This window comes from Orcinus orca, chromosome 10, assembly GCF_937001465.1.
Source record: "Orcinus orca chromosome 10, mOrcOrc1.1, whole genome shotgun sequence".
Lineage (NCBI taxonomy): Eukaryota > Metazoa > Chordata > Mammalia > Artiodactyla > Delphinidae > Orcinus > Orcinus orca.
The window spans coordinates 34,544,380-34,563,885 of record NC_064568.1 but is presented as its reverse complement, the minus strand read 5'-3'; the positions used below and the strand labels follow the sequence as shown (position 1 = coordinate 34,563,885).

Below are 19,506 nucleotides of genomic sequence, written 5' to 3'. Positions count from 1 at the left end.
TTCCCATTCCCCACCACAGCAGTTTCACAGGAAGGTCTGATCCGTCTTGCTGCTTTCTTATTTCTCACCCTGGGCACCCATCGCACGGACCGAGGTCTGCTGGAGAGGGAATCTTACTAACATGAGATGGATGAGTTTGGCCACAGAGAGGTCTGCATTTCCCAGGATAACATTTGTCTTTATTTTAAATCATCAAAACAGCATTTAAGTGAGAACAGGGATCCATGCATGCTTTTATTTGGCGTGTTTTCCAATCACTAGCATTACCCTCTAATAACAGGATGTGTACGCGATATGATATAGAGGCCACTGGGCTGCATAGCAGTCATTAGCTTTCCCTCAAAAACAAAAGGAGAGGCTGCCATTTGAATAATGATCCCTGGCTGTTTTCTTTGTACATGGGCCATTTCCTTAATTAGGTTTCAAGCTTCATCTCTCTTGTTTTTAACTAAAAAGCCAGGTGAGAGAGAGACAAATTGTATTGTGGGGAAAAGGGAGAGGAATGTGTTTCATGCAGAATAAAGGGCAGATGAGTAAAATGGGAGAACAGTGGATGCCCGACGATCAGGCCAACTTCGGCAGAGCCGAGCTTGTGTCTGGGCTGAGTTCAGCATCTTTCGAGGTCATGGGGACCTTTCTGCACACCCAAAGGAATATCTCTCCTGCTTCCTATCTAGAGTTTGTGATCCAGGTCTCAGAATTTGTCTTTAGGGTCACTTTTTCCTTCACTGTACCTTGAAATGACCTTGGTAGCATATCTCTCAGACACCATGCTTAGGAGTCAGCCTGGGTTCGAATCCTACCCTGCTGTGAACTGGCTCCGTGACCTTGGGCAAACCATGTCGTTCCTCATAACCTGAGGTTGTACTTTGGTAAAACGGAGGTGATAATAGTAGCTACCTGTTGTGGGGTTAAACTACTTACTTTTTATATGAAGCACTTAGTGCATGGGACAGGGTGAATGCTCAGTTAAGCTTGGGGTGCTACAGCTGCTGTGGTTATTATTGTTATTATTATTAGCCTCTGAGGGAGAGTCCTAGCAGAGGGTTTAGGACAGATGCAGTATTATTTCATAACCCAGTCTGTAGTGAGGAAAAGAGAGCCGGCATGTTGGACCATAAATTAGAAAGAACATTGACAACCTCATTTATTTTCTCAGAGTGTTGTGTTTTCTCACCTGTTGTTTTTAACTTCTGAACTCCCTGAGTTGCTGAAGATGGTGTCATATTTTGAATCTATAGAATATGGTAGGAAATAACTTTGAAGTTAAACTGGGGCCTTGGTTTATAAGTTCCATCTTCTCAAATCAGTGTACTTTGTGTATTAATGCTGAATGTTTCAAATAAAACCCTGAACAAACAGCAGCAACACAGCTTTCCTGACATACCCATGTAGGAATTCTTCTTTATTCCCTCAGTGAGCCTCCCTCCTCACCTCCTCTCCTGCAGCTCTATGCATGGAGAATATGGAGATGAAACCCACAGTCTCTTTCCTTTAGACCTCAGTTTTTGGTCCTGGGACCAATAGCACCTGCATCATCAGGGGACTTTTTAGAAATGCAGAATCTCCAGCCCTACTCCAGATCTGAATCAGAATCTGCATTTTAATAACCCCCCCTCGGGAGATTCATACGCATATTAAACTATGTCAAGTGTTGTGGTATCTCACTCTCATTTGGAGGAGGGATCAGTAAGTAAATTGGACCAAAGTCTTACCCTGGGGAATGAGGAGACTTCCTACAGATGGTGACCCTTGATCGGGTAGGCTGGGGAGAGGGAAGGATGGGAGCAAATAGAGGGAGGGAGGAGCTTCTAAAAGAAAAAATTGGATGTAACAGAGCCCATTATGGCAAGATCATTTGACCAGCCGTCGTTACTTTTTGTTTCCTGGATCCTTTTTTTTTTTTTTTTTTTTGCGGTACGCGGGCCTCTCACTGTTGTGGCCTCTCCCATTGAGGAGCGCAGGCTCAGTGGCCATGGCTCACGGGCCCAGCTGCTCTGCGGCATGTGGGATCTTCCCAGACCGGGGCACGAACCCGTGTCCCCTGCATCGGCAGGCGGACTCTCAACCACTGCACCACCAGGGAAGCCCCTCCTGGATCCTTTTTAGCACTCACACAGGGCGTGTGCTTGGGTCATGTGAAATAATTTTTGAACAACACAGAAGCAGTTTGCTTCCTGAACTCTGATATATGAAATGGGGATTCATAAAACAGACAGATGGAGAGGTATTACCACTCTGCAAGGAGGTGACTCAACTTTCAGATTGATTCCTTGGGAGTAAGAAGGAAAGTGTATCGGTGGACTTTGAAGTCCTCCATCTGGGACTGGATCCAGACTTTGCCACTTGTGGGAAGAAACTTGGGCCAGTTGGTAGCCTCTGTGAGTCTCGGAGTCTTCATTTGTGATGTGTGCTTTTGGATACTTCACTGGGAAGTTCATAATTCTTGACCTTCAGATATGTGGTTCCATATTTTTTTAAGTTGTCAGTGCTTTATAGCCTAACTGAAACATCATAATAATGAGGACAAGGCTAAAGGGACACGCACCACACTCCTGGTCCAGGGCTGTGGGATAACTGCCCCCCATTCTGTTTGCAAGGAGAATGTTGGCCCAAGTAAGTTCCTTCATTGGGTGCTTCTTCAACTAATGTGTACGTCGTGTTTTTAAAGTTAATTCTCACTTTCTGTTTTTGCTTGATGTTCCAATTTTTTCCTTTTCCTTTCCTTATTCTGGTTAACCTTTTGTAGCCTACCACTGTATTTAATGAAAGATGAATGAATTGAGGGAAACATGGTGATAACAAGGAAATGGAACAGCTAAAAAAACATTTCAATTACTGAGAGAGACCATGGAACATAAAGGAAGGCAAAAAACGGCATGTAAATTCAGGGCTCGTATATTAAGTACAATTCACCTTGAATTCAGAAAAGGGAACTTTTTCAGTAAAGAGTAAGTGACAAGATTTGAAAAGAGTCCCCCCAGGGAAAGAGGATTAACAAAAGGAGACATTATAGAATGAAATAGAAGTGAATTAACAAATCAATTTTCTGTGAGGGTAAGAAGACACAAGATTTATTTGGAAGATAAATATTTGGTAATTCAAACCTGTAAGTGTTTTGTTGCTGGTTTTTACCCAGTGAAGCTGTGCCCATAGTGAAACTCTTATGGTTGATGAACGTGGAATGGTGCAGATCCTATAAAAGGCTGCCAGACCTCTTTCTTCCCTTGGCATTTATTTTGGTGTTCTAAAGGATGAACTGTTTTGTACTTGCACTTCCTGGGGACATAATTTGAAAATATACCCCATAGGCATGTATAGGATTATCTCACTTTGATTATAAAGAAACAACTACACTTATGATCTTATATTTCAAAAATGGAAAATATCTGTAAGGATCTTAATCACAGGGTAGCCCCTTGTATTTTGGGGAAGTGGGACTAGGGTTTTTGTTTTCTTTTTTTTTCTTTTTATAATTAATTAATTAATTTATTTTTTGGCTGTGTTGGGTCTTCGTTTCTGTGCGAGGGCTTTCTCTAGTTGTGGCAAGTGGGGGCCACTCTTCATCACGGTGTGCAGGCCTCTCACTATTGCGGCCTCTCTAGTTGAGGAGCACAGGCTCTAGATGCACAGGCTCAGTAGTTGTGGCTCACGGGCCTAGTTGCTCCGTGGCATGTGGGATCTTCCCAGACCAGGGCTCGAACCCGTGTCCCCTGCATTGGCAGGCAGATTCTCAACCACTGTGCCACCAAGGAAGCCCTTTTGTTTTCTTTTATTTGCTTATATCCACCTTCTGGTTGTTCTTCCTACAGTGAGAACATTTTGCTTTTAGAATAAGAAAAAAAGTCTCATTTTACCTTCAACTATTTTAGGAGAGTTATTGGGGGAAGTCAGAGCATGGGATCTGGAGCCAGCCTGCCTGCACTTGAATTTCACCCTTACTGTTCTATTTTTCTCCATCTTAGATTTTACTTTTCCTATTTGAAAAGCAATATTGCAAAATACATTTAGAAAACTGGAAAAATTCATCCAAAATTCTGCCACCCTAACCCAGCCATGGTTAGAATTTTGTGGTGCCTCCCAGTGTCTTTTGCTTTGTGTTTTTACATGGCTTTAATTATAGATGTAATGTATGTCACTTAGCAGTTATCTCATGAGCAGAGTTCTATGATGGTACGCAGTTGCACATGCATCAAGTGAAATATTTTTTTGACACAGTCGTCTGGTAGCTGTGGACAAAGGTCAGGCTTGTTCAATGGGTTGTTTAATTCATGTCTCAAGTGTAGGCCTTCTGAGCCAGTCACATTCCTCTTTTCAGATTATGAGGCATTTATTATATTTTTATACCAATGATTACTAAATTTCTTTGACTTGACACTTTATGTATTTTTAATCACACAAATAATACATGAATGTATGCTCTTTGTGAAGAATTCTAATAACCCAGTGGTTACATAAGGAAAAAAATATAGTTCTCTTCAGCTCTTCTTGAAGACTCTGGCCTGAGATAAATATTGTTTACAGTTTGGTGTTTACCCTTCCCTGATTCATTTGAGAAATCATCATTTATTTACAGAGTACCCAGGGAAACTCGTAACCTATACTTATAAAGACAGCAAAGCCATCTGCTAGAATTAACTGTTACAGGAAATGTCCATAATTTGGTGTGTATGTTTAATATACATAAACCTTAAATTGGATTGTAAATATATGCTAATGATCAGACAGTGCATGTGACATATACCAGTGGTCAAAAACGGGCATTGTATATCCTGATGCTGCATGTGAATCAGGGGCAGATGCCCTGTCACTGTTCACACATAGGGTGACCTTTTCTGGGACCTCTTGCTGTTCTTGGGGAGTGCATAGGGGTGCTTAACCTGTGTCCCCACCATGGAGGGAATTCAGGGGGCTATGAACTTGGGTGGGAAAAAAGCAACACCTTTTATTTTCACCAACCTCTAACTGAAATATATTACTTTAGCTTACAAATGTAGGTAACAAGCCACAACAGTTCCTATGACTTTGTCACCAACAGAAGTCACAAATCTTCTCATGTCATATCGTAGCTGATGCAGATATCTCTTTGCTGTTGATGCTTATCCTTGACATCCATGGCTGTGGCAGTATAGTCTTACCATTAGTTCTTGTTATTTAATGCGCTGATGAAGAAACATCTACATTACTGCATCACAAATTGATGGTTTAAACATTTTGAAAACTGAATTTCAATATAATTGGTTTCCTTCCTATGTGTTTCCTCTTTTGCATTTGAAAATATTCTTAGAAGGGGCCCATGGGCTTCACGAGATGCCAGAGCAGCCACTCCCCCAACTCCCCCACCCACAAATTCCCATGTTAAAGGCATACCATAGTATAGTAATAATAAGGTGGATGTATTGATTAATTTCCTTCTTTTTTCCTAAATACATTCTAGGAGAAAAAATATTGGTAGCATAATGATTGTGTGTGTGTGTGTGTGTGTGTGAGAGAAAGAGAGAGAGTGAGAGAGAGAGCGAGAGAGCAGAACATTAGTTAACATATCCTAGGACTCCAGAATTCTTCAAAGTGCTGTAGAAGAGTCCCCATTTCAAGAGTAATGTGTGGGCTTCTCTCAACATGCCTATAGATTCCTCGACTTCAGGGTCTTTTTTCCATGCCTAGCAACCCCCAGTGCATGAGGAATCAAAGTGCTTTTGGTCATACATGGGGGTCTCTAGGGGAGGGCAGCCTCAGGTCCTGAGCCCCTGCATGGCCAGGGAACCCCAAATGGTGAAAAGGACCCGGGCTCTTTCTCCACTGTCTGGGACCTTGGTGATCCAGGTGGGCATCTGTCCCTTATTGGCCTGGGCTGGCTGCTGCCCACTAGATGCCTTAGACTCAGTGGTGCTCATAGCAGTTCCTGCTTCAAGGATTAGCGGTAGATGCCAGAAGCCATCCACACGCTGTCCAGCACATCACTGCCCTGTGGGAGATGTGAGCCCATGTTATTCTGTCTCAGGCTCCTCATGTGAAGATGAATGAGGAGGAAGATGTTTAGAGACATTTTGTATCTGGGCCCCAGAGTGTTCAAAGAAATGGACTCAGTGGGAGATTTCACAGAAAAACATAGATTTCTGGCTTCTCTTAACAAATGGAAGATTGGGTAACCACAGTGTGCCCCTCGCCCTACAGAGATCAGCAGAAGCTAAAAAGTGGCCACCATTTAGGATGAGACAGAAGCTCTGCTGTTTGCTGCAGGGCCCAGACTGGCCCGAGTCTGTTGCCTGATATGACCCATCTGGCCTCTGGAGGTGTTTGAATTATGGCTTCTGAGATGGATTATTCCTAAGTTCCTTTTGGATTCTAACACTGACTTTAAAGATATTGGGGAAAAGTCCTGTGTGCTGGGCTTTGTGAAGGATGTCAGAAAATCATTTGATTCTGAAGTTGGTGACATTTAAATTTTTAGAGGGCTCAGATTTATGTTTTTGCATCTCGGCATAGGGGAGGCCCTGTATAATGTCTGCACTTTTCTTGATGGCGGGTGAAATGGGAGGGGGTCACCTGCTGCAAATTCCTCAAGCACCTGTGGACAGGTGGAAGGAAGGCAGTATTTCTGTGAAGGATGCTGATGCTCTGGATCATTTTTCTTAGTCTCTGATATCAGCAACAGGGAATTCTATACCAGAATCTTTTTACAGAGGAAGCTTTAGACACGAGAAGGGAGACCTAGTCTTTATCTCTTCCTTTCAACAGGAGGGAGGGTGGGTTGGTAACTATTAAGCACCATCTCACCATGGTTCTCTACACTCACCAAAGAAAAGCTAGGGTTTAGCTGTGCCGTAAATAGGCATCTCTGTATTCAGTTTGTAGTTGATGGAGTTAGTCTGGAGTTGATGGAGTTAAAGATTCATTCAGATGCAGGGTCATAACACTCATTTCCAGCTTTTGGCTCTGTAAGTACAGAAACCACTTGAGCAGCTGCAAATAGTATTAACTGTAAGCTTGTTACGGTCTTCCAGACTTATTCATTGATTGCCTTCGATTTCCAGGACATCTCAGATATAGAATTAAAAAGACTTTAGTTAAGCCAATTAACTTTGTGGCGCCTGGGCAACAAATATCCTATGCTAAAGAAGGTCATTGATGTTATTGAAAAAGCAGTTTTATTTGAGCTGGGATTAAAGAAATTGGACAAAATGTCTAAGAATTGTTTATAATGTGTTCCTTTCTGTGTTGCAAGATCTTGGCCTTTACCATCGGCACCTGACCATAATTACACATACAAGTGGTTGGGTAGATTGTGACTTGTTTGCACCAGCTCTAAAGTGTCCATCATGCAGATGGTTACCAGCCAAGTTTTAATCTGAGGTTTCATCTAGCAACAGTTTATATCAAGTGTTTAAAGTGTGGTGGTTACAAGCATGGACTCTGGGGCCATGCTGCCTGGATTCAAATCCAGACAGCTAACACACCCCTGATGATTTAAGTTCCCATTTCCACAGTGTTGACTTAGAGCCTGGAAATGGCTCCCCAGCCACCTGTTCTATTTCCAGGGCCCTCTTACTTTGGGTTGGGCTGGGTGGCTGGTTACTACCAGTGGAATGTGAACAGAGCTGATGCATGTCACTTCCAGGCTAAGGAGTTCAAGAAGCAAGTGTATCTTCTCCATCCCTTCCCCCTGCATCTCCTGGCTGAATGCAAAAGACTCTAGTGCCTGGTGGAAGGATCCTGGGTCCCTGAATCACTATGTGAAAGACTGGCAACAAAGAACCCCCTCATGGGAGGGTTACATGAACAAGAAGTAAACCTCTATTGTGTTAAGCCATTGAGGTTTTGGGATATTTTTTATTATAGTAGCTAGTGTCTCTTGAATTAATACAACCACTTACTAGTAGTCCAGCCTTAGCTAAGTAAGTTATCTTATTTCTCTGTGCCTCAGTTCCCTAACCTGTAAAATGGGGGGAAACAATATCTACGTGACCCAAAGTAAGTAATAAATGCTGGTTGCTATTATTAATAATAAATGATTATTGTTGTTGTTATTGTTCCCGCTGATCCTTGGGGAGTAGGAAGAATGAATTATTTTAAATTGGAACATCAGAAAAATGTGTTTGAAAAAAGTAAGCCGCAAGAAATAATCTATACAAATAGTCCAGGCTTTGTAAAGTAATGGCTTATTATTTGCAGTTTGGCTGTAGTTAAATTTGTTGGCGTACGTAAAACACACTCATAAATGCATACAATGAGATTTGTCTTCTCTAACACACATGGTCCTGTAATAATTATTTTGGCTTTTCGTGTTGTGAGGATGTATGTACAGCATAAATATTCATATTTCAGAACCTCAGATCCCCATGCAGTAATCCAGAAAATATCCAGGAACTGGAGTTTTTTTTTAATAAGTATTGAGACCATTTGATTTTGTTCAGTAGACAGATGAATTTCCCAATTTTGAAGCAGTATGTTACACTGCCATGCTAGGGCAAAGATGGTTGTATCAACAGCAGGTTTAGTAGCTTGCCTCTGACTTAATTTCCCTTGTATAAAACAGGAATCTAATGCAGCATTCACACTCAGTTTTATCACCACAGAGTTAAAATTTATCAGTGCATTTGTCCAGTTGACTATGTGAAACAGTAAAAGCTTATGAGACTTATTTGGACTTAAAAAACAAAAAGAGTATAGACTGTAAAACAGGGAGAGGAGAGATATCCATCTTTTAATTCAGGACCTGACAATCTGAAAGTAGTAGAAATCTGTCAGAGACCACCACTGCTCTGAAGAGCAGTCTCTCTGGAACTCTTGATTTAGTAGGGCATTCCACATAGCTCGCTGGGAACAACGGCTCCAGGGGCACTGGGGCTGGGGACCCCAATACTTCTTGTGATAATGCTTTCTTGAGGTGAGTATCAAAAAGCACCTTAAGAAGTAATTTAGACCACACCACTCCTTCCCCTGACAACTCTCCCCACCCCACCCCCACCACCCCACTCAAGGTGGAAGTTCTTAAAAAACATGCTGAGGAAAACTACTGTCTTCAATGGTGGTTCATTCCCATGCTTCTCACCCCACAGAACAAGAACTGCCTGTAGGTGATATTCCAGATTCCTCAAGTGGTCCACATTTGCCGCAGCCCTGCAGAAGTCAGAGTCCAGCTGCTCCCTGCCTCCTCTCTGCTTATTCTTTGGTTGTAATTTAGTGCCCTGTCCTCCTCTCTCTTCTGTCATTCCTAAACAGGGTCTCTAATTCTTATGCAAATTATCTCTTGTTCTGATGGCTTTGACAGAGAAAAACTGCATTCTTCAAGGATGTTCCTTAGACTTAACTAGATCTGGAAGAGCACTGCATTAATAATGGGTGGGGTTTTGTTTTGACCCTGGAGGCACTTGATTGGAATATCTCTGTGAAACAGAATGATTTGTACAAAATGGCATTTTCCATTTTCGAATAGAAAAATATTCTTCTGTGACCTAGAGTTCCATGAATTCAGCTAGGTTTGTTGTTGTTATGGTTAAGAAGAAGTGTTTCTAACATCAGCTTAAAGGATTTAGAAATATATTTACTTGGAAACATAATTGCTTTGGAGTGTTGTATTTTGAAGTGACACTTCCACATGCGATAATTGATTGGAGAGGAATACTAAGTACATTTATGTCATAATAAAAAAATGACACTGCCTATAAGGAGAGAATCCAGAAATTGTAGATGATTAGTTTTTATTGCAACATCTTTAGTAACATATCTGAAAACTGTCATCCACCCTTATACACATACAGACTTCTAGCATCCAGTTTCTGCCAGAAGGGAGCCATCCCCACAGAGTTACTGTTGAAGACCCCCTCAGTGCCTTGGGAATATATTTGAAAAATGCCATTGCCCACAGCAACATTCAGAGGTAGTTCATCTGTTAGGTTATGACCTTGGCTGAGAGCTTTTTCTTGTTGAGGCAAGAGAATTTCCTTTTTCAGAACTTATAGAACAAATGTTGGCATGTGTTACCACTTCTGCCATCATCGTCAACATTTTTTGAGTGCTTTACTCTGTGTCCAGCGTGCTGCCAGGGACTTTACACACTCGACCTCATTTGATCATCCTGGGAACAGTAGGAGGTCTGGTATAACCCACTCTACTATTGAAGGAAAGGAGGCCGATGGAGATTGAGCAACTTGTCACATTGCTAGGACTTGAATTTAGTACATCTGAATGGAGAGTCCTTGGTCTTAGCACCACACCAAATGGCCTAGCAAGTGGGATGCACATTGTTGATTTTCCTCAGACTTGAATCCTGGCCAGTGATTCTAAGCCAAGCAGGATGCTGCCACCAGGCTGCAAATCAATAGCATGCCAGCAAAATCCATGCAGATGCTTTCCCACCCATCTGATCATTGTCAGTCCCCTTTGCTACAAATAAGACAGAGGAGACAGAACAGGAACTGCATCACTTTCTCCCCACTGGAGGGACATATGATGAGCTTACATGCAATCTAAAGAGACTACCCTTCCCACTCTCCCCCGTCCCCCATCTCCCCCACCTCACCCTGTTCCCACTGTTCATCAAGCCTTGACCATAGATGTCCTGCCTCTGTTGACCAACCACCTTGTGATGGCTCATGACTGTCTCATTACACTGATAGGGTACTTTGTAAATTTCATCTCCCAGGAGGCAGGGAATTATATATGCTATACAGTCATCTCCTTTTCTACAACCCATGGCTAATTCATTGTTTTACATTCCTCCCTGGGACCCTCTTCCTACCTGCTGACCATCCTGTCATTCTTGTTCCTGGCCAATTTTTCATTGTTTACAAATCAGTTTGGGTTGCCCAAATATCCTGCTACTCACCCCTCCCTACTCAGGGAGAAATATATGTCTGTGCTTTATAGACTGTTCTGCACTTAGTAGAAGACACACAACACTCTCCCACATCTGGCAGAAGTGACATACCTGCACTGCAGACAGGTGTGACCCTGGGAGGAGACACACACAGAACGGCTGTGTGGGATATCAGGGCTCAGGTTTCAATTGAAATAACCCGTGTGGCTCTGCTCCAACTTATTTATTTTTAATAAAAAGAACCAAAAAATTAGCCTCCTTATATCCCAAGGGAACATGTATATTTGTCATTGTTCCCCCCACCTACCTACACATGGTAGGCAGTTTGTAAATACTTGTTAAATGAATGAAAATAGCAGTGATTTCAGTTTAGGTTCCTTTTTTGTTTTGGTGTGATCCTTACTTCAGTAGTTGGTTTAATGATTTTACCTCTGGTACTGTGGCTATTTCAGAACTTGAAGGAATGAGAATAAGACCAAAAATTGAATCTTAAGGTAGGAACATGAGGCATCTTCCACTTTTATGTAACAAGCCACCTTTAAGGGTTCTGGGCTTAGCCTGTATGGGTTGCTTTCCTAGTAATAGGGTTTACTGGGAAACGGGGTCAGGGGCTTTTAAGGGAAGTGTTGGAGGCTTAGGGGTGGGATGGGGAAGCAGGCCAGTTTCTCTCAAGTCGTGGGCTTTGAGGCAAGCTCTCCAGATTCTCACTTGGGGACAAGCAGGTCTTTGCTTTATCATCTCCTCCCCTGGACCTTCTGTCAATCCTCATCGAGTGATTTAATTATACTGACTCTAGAGATGTAGTTTCAGTTTGTGATGAGAAAATTTGGCCAAGAGACCATGTTCAGATGTTCCAGCTCTTTGGCTAATGGTACTCCTGCATCCATCCTCTGCAAGAGGGTATTTTTTGCTGGTGCCGAGCACACTCAGAGCACCTCTTCTGTGTTGGGCTTCTGTACTAATTAATTGTGATTGATCAGAAGCCTCCTGACTGGAGCCCCCTCTCTGGGGACTGTTCCAGGTGACTGACTTCTAGATATGCAGTTAGCCCGTAGGAAAAAAATGACCCAAAGGTATGAACAACATTAAGTGTTCTGACAGTGAGGTAGTGCTTTTCTCTTCCTGGTGTTTGTGTGAAATGATCTGGCAAAATAGATGCTACAGAAATAATGCATTTCTCTGTCTCCCTTCTCAAATGATAAATGTTCTTGGCTTATCACAAGATTTCTTGCCAAATGCTGATTCTGCTAACAGAAGGAATGGAAGCTTCTGATGTTCCCCTGTGACAGAGGGAATAAAAAGTTTCTAAGGCTGCCTTCCTTCTGTGTCATGAATGCTGAGAGGTGCTCTTGTGAAGGGCTGTGTTCTGCCTCGACCCTGGTCTTGGCTAAAGCCACAGGCTGTGTTACTCAGGTGTCACTAGCTACTGCCCCAGTCCAGGGGGAGGCCCAGAGGATGTACGGGGGTGGCAGAGTGAAGAACAGCAGCATCATCAACCACCTTGTTGGAATTTGTCTGCTCCATTAAAAGCTTCGGTTCAGGAAGGCATTGGTATGAAAATACAGAATGGACTAGAATCCTCTGTAGCAGAAATTCCAAGAGGGAAAAACAGGGGAGCACGAAGATTTAGAGTGGCCCGTTTTGTGCAGGCACTATGCTGGGAGCTTTCAGAGACGTCCTCCCAGTAACCCTCCAGAGCAGCCCTGGAAGATGGGCATCATTATCTCTGGTATTCTGATCGAGGACACTGAGACCCAGGAGGTTAAGCAATTTCCTTAAAGTGGCATGGCCAACCAGCCCAAACAGCTGCCGTGTCTGACCATCAGACCTGTTGATGTCTCCCAGGGAGCCCACCTCTCATTCTCTGACTCTTCTAACTTTTTTCCAGTGCTGTCTCCCAAGTCCTGGCTACCCCAGCCTCCCAATTCCTTGTCTCCATCCAGTTTTATGTCCCTCCTTCCCACTCTGCACACTGAGATTTTTCAAAACCACAAATCCGGTCACTGGGTCCTTCCTCCTCTTAAATCCTTCAGTGACTCTGGTTGTTGTCTGTCTCCACACCCTCAGCCTCCTACCCAAGTCAGGATAAAGTCCAAACTCTTCATCCTAGCACACTACCCTTGATGGCCTGGCCCTGGTCACTTTTATGGCCTCGTCTCTCACCAGAGTCCCTCGTCCTGGCCATCCATGCACCAGTGAAGTGGAACAGGAGTAGTTCCCTGAGCTCCAGGCAGCCTCTTGCCCTGAACTCCATACCTACTGCTCCCTCTGCTCATCCCCTGTTGCATCTCCCCTCTTCCCAGCCTAATCATCCTGTAGGGTTCCAGCAAGATTGAGTGACTGCCTTGACCACCCCATCAGGGTACTTACCACGATGTTGTATCTTCTTTGCCAGTTTACTCATCGGATCATTAGACCATGAGCTTTCTTCCACTTTGCATTACTTATCATGTTGTGCTTGGTGCCTCGTCCCCTGCCTGGCATACCATAGACACGAAATAGACATTTGTGGAACAAATAAATGGAGTATTGGAGACAGAGGTCAAATCCAGACCCGTCTGAATCTTTAGTCAGGTGGCATAGTGTCTCTTCCATGTTGGTCTTCCCCACTACCTTCATTTTGTGTGTTGGCAGAAACCCGCTGATACTTTGTGAATTCTTTATCCCAGTTGAAGGATGCCTGTTTTATTTTTTATTTTATTTTATTTATTTATTTTTTTACTGTTTTTACACAAAACAAAGTAATTGCCAGAGCAGTCCTTGAGGCTGTAGAAAATAAAGCTTCACTGTTGTCATAGCTGTGTGCGGAGGCAAACCCCAGAGGAGGAGGAATTTGGGGTATTTTGCCTCCAGGTCGTTCTTGGTACCTTGGAGAACAGATGATTTGTAGCCCAAACACAGCCACGGTATTGATATATAATTAAGTCCCCTGGGCCGCTTTCAAGGGTCAAGAGCTGCGTCTGCTCCTCTGGGGTCAGGCTCCAAGCTTGCACCCTCAGAGGCCCAGTGGAGGGATAGCGTCCCCACCTGTGACATCCATTGTGCCCCGCCGCATGGCTTTTGCTCACTTGGAGCAGCCTCGTAAGCAGCTGCCCTTGTTAACTGACGATGTTAACCGCCCTTGTTAACTGACAATGTCTCTTGTTTTAGGTATTTGACTCGCTCTTGGTGAGTCCAAGCCACTGTTGGCTACAAGATCAATGAAATAGGCCTTGTGATGGCAGTGAAATGGGCCCTCTGAAACAAGTTCACAAATATTTAGACTATCAGTCCTTCACTCCCTACCCCCTAAGTTCAAAAGACCAAGCAATTCAAAGTCAGACCTCGCTAGGTTTAAAACTCACTCTCTAACCATTTGACTTTAAACAACTGACTAAACCTCTCTGTGCCTCAGTTCCCTATCTGCAACATGGGGATGACACGTGCCCCCCGGGGTAGCTGTGAGGATTCAACAAATTAATATGTGAAAAGCTTCTGGCGCCGTGCTGGGCCTTTGACACACGGAGGACTAATTTTGCTGACTTCCTTAGGCTCTGCTAATGAAGACATCCTGCTTAACTACACAGATTCTAATTGGGCCACATTTCCCCAACAGAACTTTGTTATTAAGTGCCCATATTCTATTCTACATATAACTACACCTCTTATATTTTCTAATTTCCAAAAAAAAGTATGTTCATTATAAAAATTAGAAAATACAGGTAAGCAGAAAGAAGAAAAATCATTTGCAGTAGCACAGCCAGCTGTGAGCATTTGGCATCCGTCCTCACAGTGTGTTTGTGTGTATGTTTGTGTGTGTGTGTGTGTGTGTGTACGTGTAGGCAGATTAGTAATTTAAAACAAATTACTAATCACCCATTACTGTCTGTAACCTATTGCAACATTCTGTATGCTAGTTTCCTACATTCTTTTGCACAGTTTGGGATGGCTGTGTAGAACTTGTTGTACCGTTGTAGCTTACTCTATCCAGTTGCTAGAGGTCATATTGCTTGGTTTCCTACAGTAGGTACGTTTTTGATGCTTTTGGTGTATATCACCATTCTAAGCCGCTAAGGGTTTGCAATTGATTAATGACTATAACTTGGTTACTCTCTCTGTTCTTCAAAATCCTTTGATTCTAGCAAAGAGTAATGTTTCCTGGTAAGAGTAAGACACTACGTCGTTCTGACCCAATTCCAACAGCCATTAACACATCTTGAAAAGCAGAGTGTTTTTTTCTTATGGGATAACTTCCCCAGGGTGGTGAGAAAGTAGTATGAGGCTTGGCTCATTGGCAAAGAGGACCCATTGTCACATGTCCTAAAGGGAGAGGGCTGAGGCTGGAAGAGGAATAGAACCAGTGAACTGCTGAGTTTGTCCCAGATCTAGAATCCTTGGCTTGGCACAGAGCTTCGTGTTGAGCTTACTTAGCTAGGTCACCAGGCACAAGGAGGCCTGGGAGACGCACAGCCCTCCATAAAATCGGCGGCTCCTTTTCACAGAGCAGACTCGGAAGAAAAGAGGATGCGGGAAGGTCTCATTGAGAAGTCAGTGGATAGTCAGAGTTGAATAAATTGATTCCCTTCTAGAAGTCTACTGGGAGAAAAAAACATGTAAATAATAGATATGACCAGAATAATGAGGACCAATATAAAGATCAAAAGATTTAGGTAAAGGCTAATTGTGACATACATTTTCTTTTTCTTTATCTTAAGCCTCTAGATCACCTTTAGTTTCAGAATTACTTAAGACAGAGATTTATTTCACTGACTGTAAATATTAGACTAACATTAGCTTTGTTTTGTTTTACTTACTTCTTGAACTTTGTATTTTTGGTAGTGAATCAACCTTGCGTATAAGCTGGCCTTGGTTCTTGGCTTTTGGAGCACATCTGGCAGGCAACAGAGAACCCCCAGAATTTTTGGCTCCAAAGAGATCATTGGCTTGCATTTGAACTTAGGGAAAGTTTCCAGTGACTGTTATTGAAGTTTTATTCATACACCAGAGGACACTGTTAGCCTGAGCCAGGCTTGGGCTGGCTGGAGTCCCACATCCTGTGCCAAGCCCATCAACCTCCCAAGGAGTGGGGAGGTCGCGCTTACAGGACCATCAGACAGTGCAGCTGCATCCTTACTTGCATCTTCCTTGTACTGTAGCATTGCAGTTGTTCTGCAACAAGCTTCATCCAGAGAAGTTCTGTGAGTGTCTGCTGTGGGCTGGCGGGTGACCATGAGGACCTCAGCTCCTGGACCATGCAAGCTGTGATGCCAGGAGATATGAGCACAGAATGCTCTGGGAGCTTGGAGGGAGGGTGCAGCCTCCTCACCTTGAGGAACCAGGACAACCTTGTCAAAGAGGAGGGGAAGGCTAGAAGAAGAAAGAGAAAGACTCTCAACATAAACACATAAGATTTTTATGGACATTTTCAGGGAGCAGGGAGAAGAAGCATGTCACTTAAAACTCATGGTGCAGGGCTTCCCTGGTGCCACAGTGGTTGAGAGTCCACCTGCCAGTGCAGGGGAAGCGGGTTCGTGCCCCGGTCCGGGAAGATCCCACATGCCGTGGAGCGGCTGGGCCCGTGAGCCACGGCCGCTGAGCCTGCGCGTCCGGAGCCTGTGCTCCGCAGTGGGAGAGACCACAACAGTGAGAGGCCCGCATACCGCAAAAACAAAAACAAAAAAACCCAAAAAAACCGCCTCATGGTCAATTATAGGACCATGCAGAGCCTCTCTGAGCATCTTTTAAACCATGTAACAGATGTCTGTTTTGGTCCAGACTCAGGTGCTCCAGGATAGCACTTTTAAAAATTTCTTCAGGATCACTTTAATTCTGAGAAACTCCAAGCCCTGCACCTGACATCCAGGTTTGAGGCCCCAGTGCCCAGTCCAAGGGTCTCTTCCTGCTTTTCTGACCTCCTGTCCTGCTCTGCCAGTGCCCAATGGGCACTGGGAGCTCTCTGTGGCCAGATGCCTCCGGGCTCTAGGGATTTCATTTTAGTCTTAGGGGTTGAAAGAATCCTCTCTCTACATTTGTTTCCTTAGAGTCACTCCCTCTGTCCTTAAACTCTAATCTTGTCCTTTTAGGACACCCAGTGTTATTGCCTCAAAGGACTTGGAAATCTAAGCTAAGAAGGGAATCGTTTTATGTCACACACACATGCGTGTGCGCGCACACACAGACTCACACATTCCCTTCCTTGGGGCAAGGAAAGACTGAGCCTCCTCCCGGTTTATATATTTGAAGGAGAAGTAGAGGAAATGGGGAGAAAATATAAATTTATATGTTAAAAATTTAAAAAGTTGTTATATTAAAAACAACTGCCATTAAAAAGTTGTTATATCTTCCATTCCAGAAATTGCTCTCAAGGCCTCTAGAGCCCAGATAACATGTGGAGCCTTATGCTTTTCCCAAGTAGGAGCTTGGGGTAAGGTGTTAGTAACCGATTCAGGTTTTCCCTCCAAATGAGGGTAAATATAAGGCCCCCAATATTTTTAGTTCTCCAGACTTTTTCATAGCTACATAAATGTAAAGGATTCCTCTTAACATTAAAAGTATTTTGAGCTCCATTTGGAACTTTTTTAAATTAATAAGCAATATTTCTTTCCAGTAGGAACAAAATTAAATGTTTAGTTATATCAAGCGTTTTGGCTTTAGGATTCCTTCATACACTTACACAATATTGAGGACTCCCAAGATCTTATGTGAGTTGTATGTATAAATATTTGCCACATTTGAAATTAAAACCAAGAATTCATTAATTTAAAAATTAACAAATTCAAAACATAAAAACTCATTGCATGTTAACATTGTACATAACATATTTTATTAAAAATAACTATATTTTAAAAAACAGATTAGAGGAGTGGCTTTTTTTTCTTTTTTGCAAATCTTTTCAAGGGTTGATTTAAGAGAAGACAGGTAGATTCTCATACCTTTTTTTGTGGTCAATCTGTTGTGACTTGTTAAAATCAAGTAAGAAGACATGCCTTCATATATATAAGCTGTTGGAAAAAAGGAGGACTTCATGGACCCTTGAAAGGGTCTCAGGGACCCTGCAGAGGTTCTTGGGCCACTTTGAGAACTGCCAATTTAGACAGATAAATTACCAGGGTATGTGATAGGTTTTAAATGAAAAGTTGTCTTTGAGAATTGGAGTGTACTGTGGGTCAGATTAATCACTTATGGAGACTAACAAATTATGAAATCTTATATAATGGTTATTTTTATATAAGAAATGTTGCTGTTTTAATGTTGTTTGTACTTAGTGTACATGCTTCTTTTTGTGAGTTCCTTGAGGATATATAGGAAGTCCTCAGTAATTGAAATGAATTGAATTGAATTACTAAAATTGACAGCAAGGACTTTAACATTATAAAATGTCTATAAGATGCTGTGCTTTTTTTTTTTTTTTTTTTTTGCGGTACGCGGGCCTCTCACTGTTGTGGCCTCTCCCGTTGCAGAGCACAGGCTCCGGATGCGCAGGCTCAGTGGCCGTGGCTCACGGGCCCAGCCGCTCCGCGGCATGTGGGATCTTCCCGGACTGGGTGCACGAACCCATGTCCCCTGCATCTGCAGGCGGACTCTCAACCACTGCGCCACCACGGAAGCCCAGATGCTGTGCTTTAATTGCTTTAGGGTTTATTTTTTTCCTGGGTGCTAGCTAAGCTTCAAGAGAACCAGAGCCAGTTTTCACATTTCTCTCTAGTTGGTTTAATAATTTTGAAATACAGTCCAATCTCCCCAAATCCAGCAGAGACAGCCATATTATAACTTTATTTTTACTTATTCCTTTTAGGTAAATGTGCTCTGACATTGTAGGCATGATGTTTTATGGTATCGTGTGCCATGTTAATGTTGTCCTCCCTCCTTCCAGAAATACAAAGAGTATGAGAAAGACGTTACCATAGAAGAAATTGATGGTCTCCAACTGGTGAAAAAGCTGGCAAAGAACATGGAAGAGATGTTTCACAAGAAGTCTGAAGCAGTGCGGGTAAGTGCCTCTGGTTTCTGCTCTGTACTGCCCGAAGACACAAAGGCAGCTGCAGGCAACTGGCATTGATGAACCCAACTCTCAGAGATCAAAGTTGACTCAGCCATGATGTACACACTTTCTTAAGTCTGGTTAACTAGGATAAGCAGTTACTAGGGGCACAATTACCCTTTCTTCACGTAGGATTTAGGTGCCAGTTTTCGTCTTATGATTGTATACCTTCAGTGGAGGTGTCCCTAATTGCACATCCACAGAGGATGGCCTCTGGCTGTGTAATGCATTCATTAATTGCCAAAGTACATTCAAGGGTACGTTGTGGTTGAACTAAGCAATTGTAAAAAAATTTAAGCAATGTTTGCCAAAATATGGAATTGAAAATTTCTATGGGGTAAATGAGTCTAGATGAAGTTGGAAGTTCTTTTTACCTCTATTGGAATATTACTGTTTATCTGGACTGGCAAGAGCTCCCTGAAAATTTAAAAAAAAATTTTTTTTGGAGTATAGTTGATTTATAATGTTATTTTAGTTTCAGGTGTACAGCAGAGTGAATAAGTTATACATATACATATATCCACAACTCTTGTTTAGATTCTTTACCCATATAGGCCATTACTCGTGAAATTTTATAGTAGCAGGAAGAACGGAACTGCAGTGCACATGTGCATCGTTTTGGATTTCCAAGATGGCCTCCAACTTTATTCCTTGTTGCTGACAAAAC

The 19,506-nt window shown here is 42.8% G+C and overlaps 1 protein-coding gene across 4 annotated transcripts in view; it reads left to right on the top strand.

Annotated features, from left to right (window-relative positions):
- CACNA2D3 (calcium voltage-gated channel auxiliary subunit alpha2delta 3) overlaps positions 1 to 19,506 on the top strand; it is a 795,640-nt gene that overhangs the window by 139,395 nt on the left and 636,739 nt on the right. For all 4 annotated transcript variants that reach the window (XM_049715277.1, XM_049715280.1, XM_049715279.1 and 1 more), the window contains exon 3: positions 18,672 to 18,788. In XM_049715277.1, the coding sequence (XP_049571234.1) occupies positions 18,672 to 18,788 (117 nt within the window). The remainder of the gene's footprint in view (positions 1 to 18,671; positions 18,789 to 19,506) is intronic.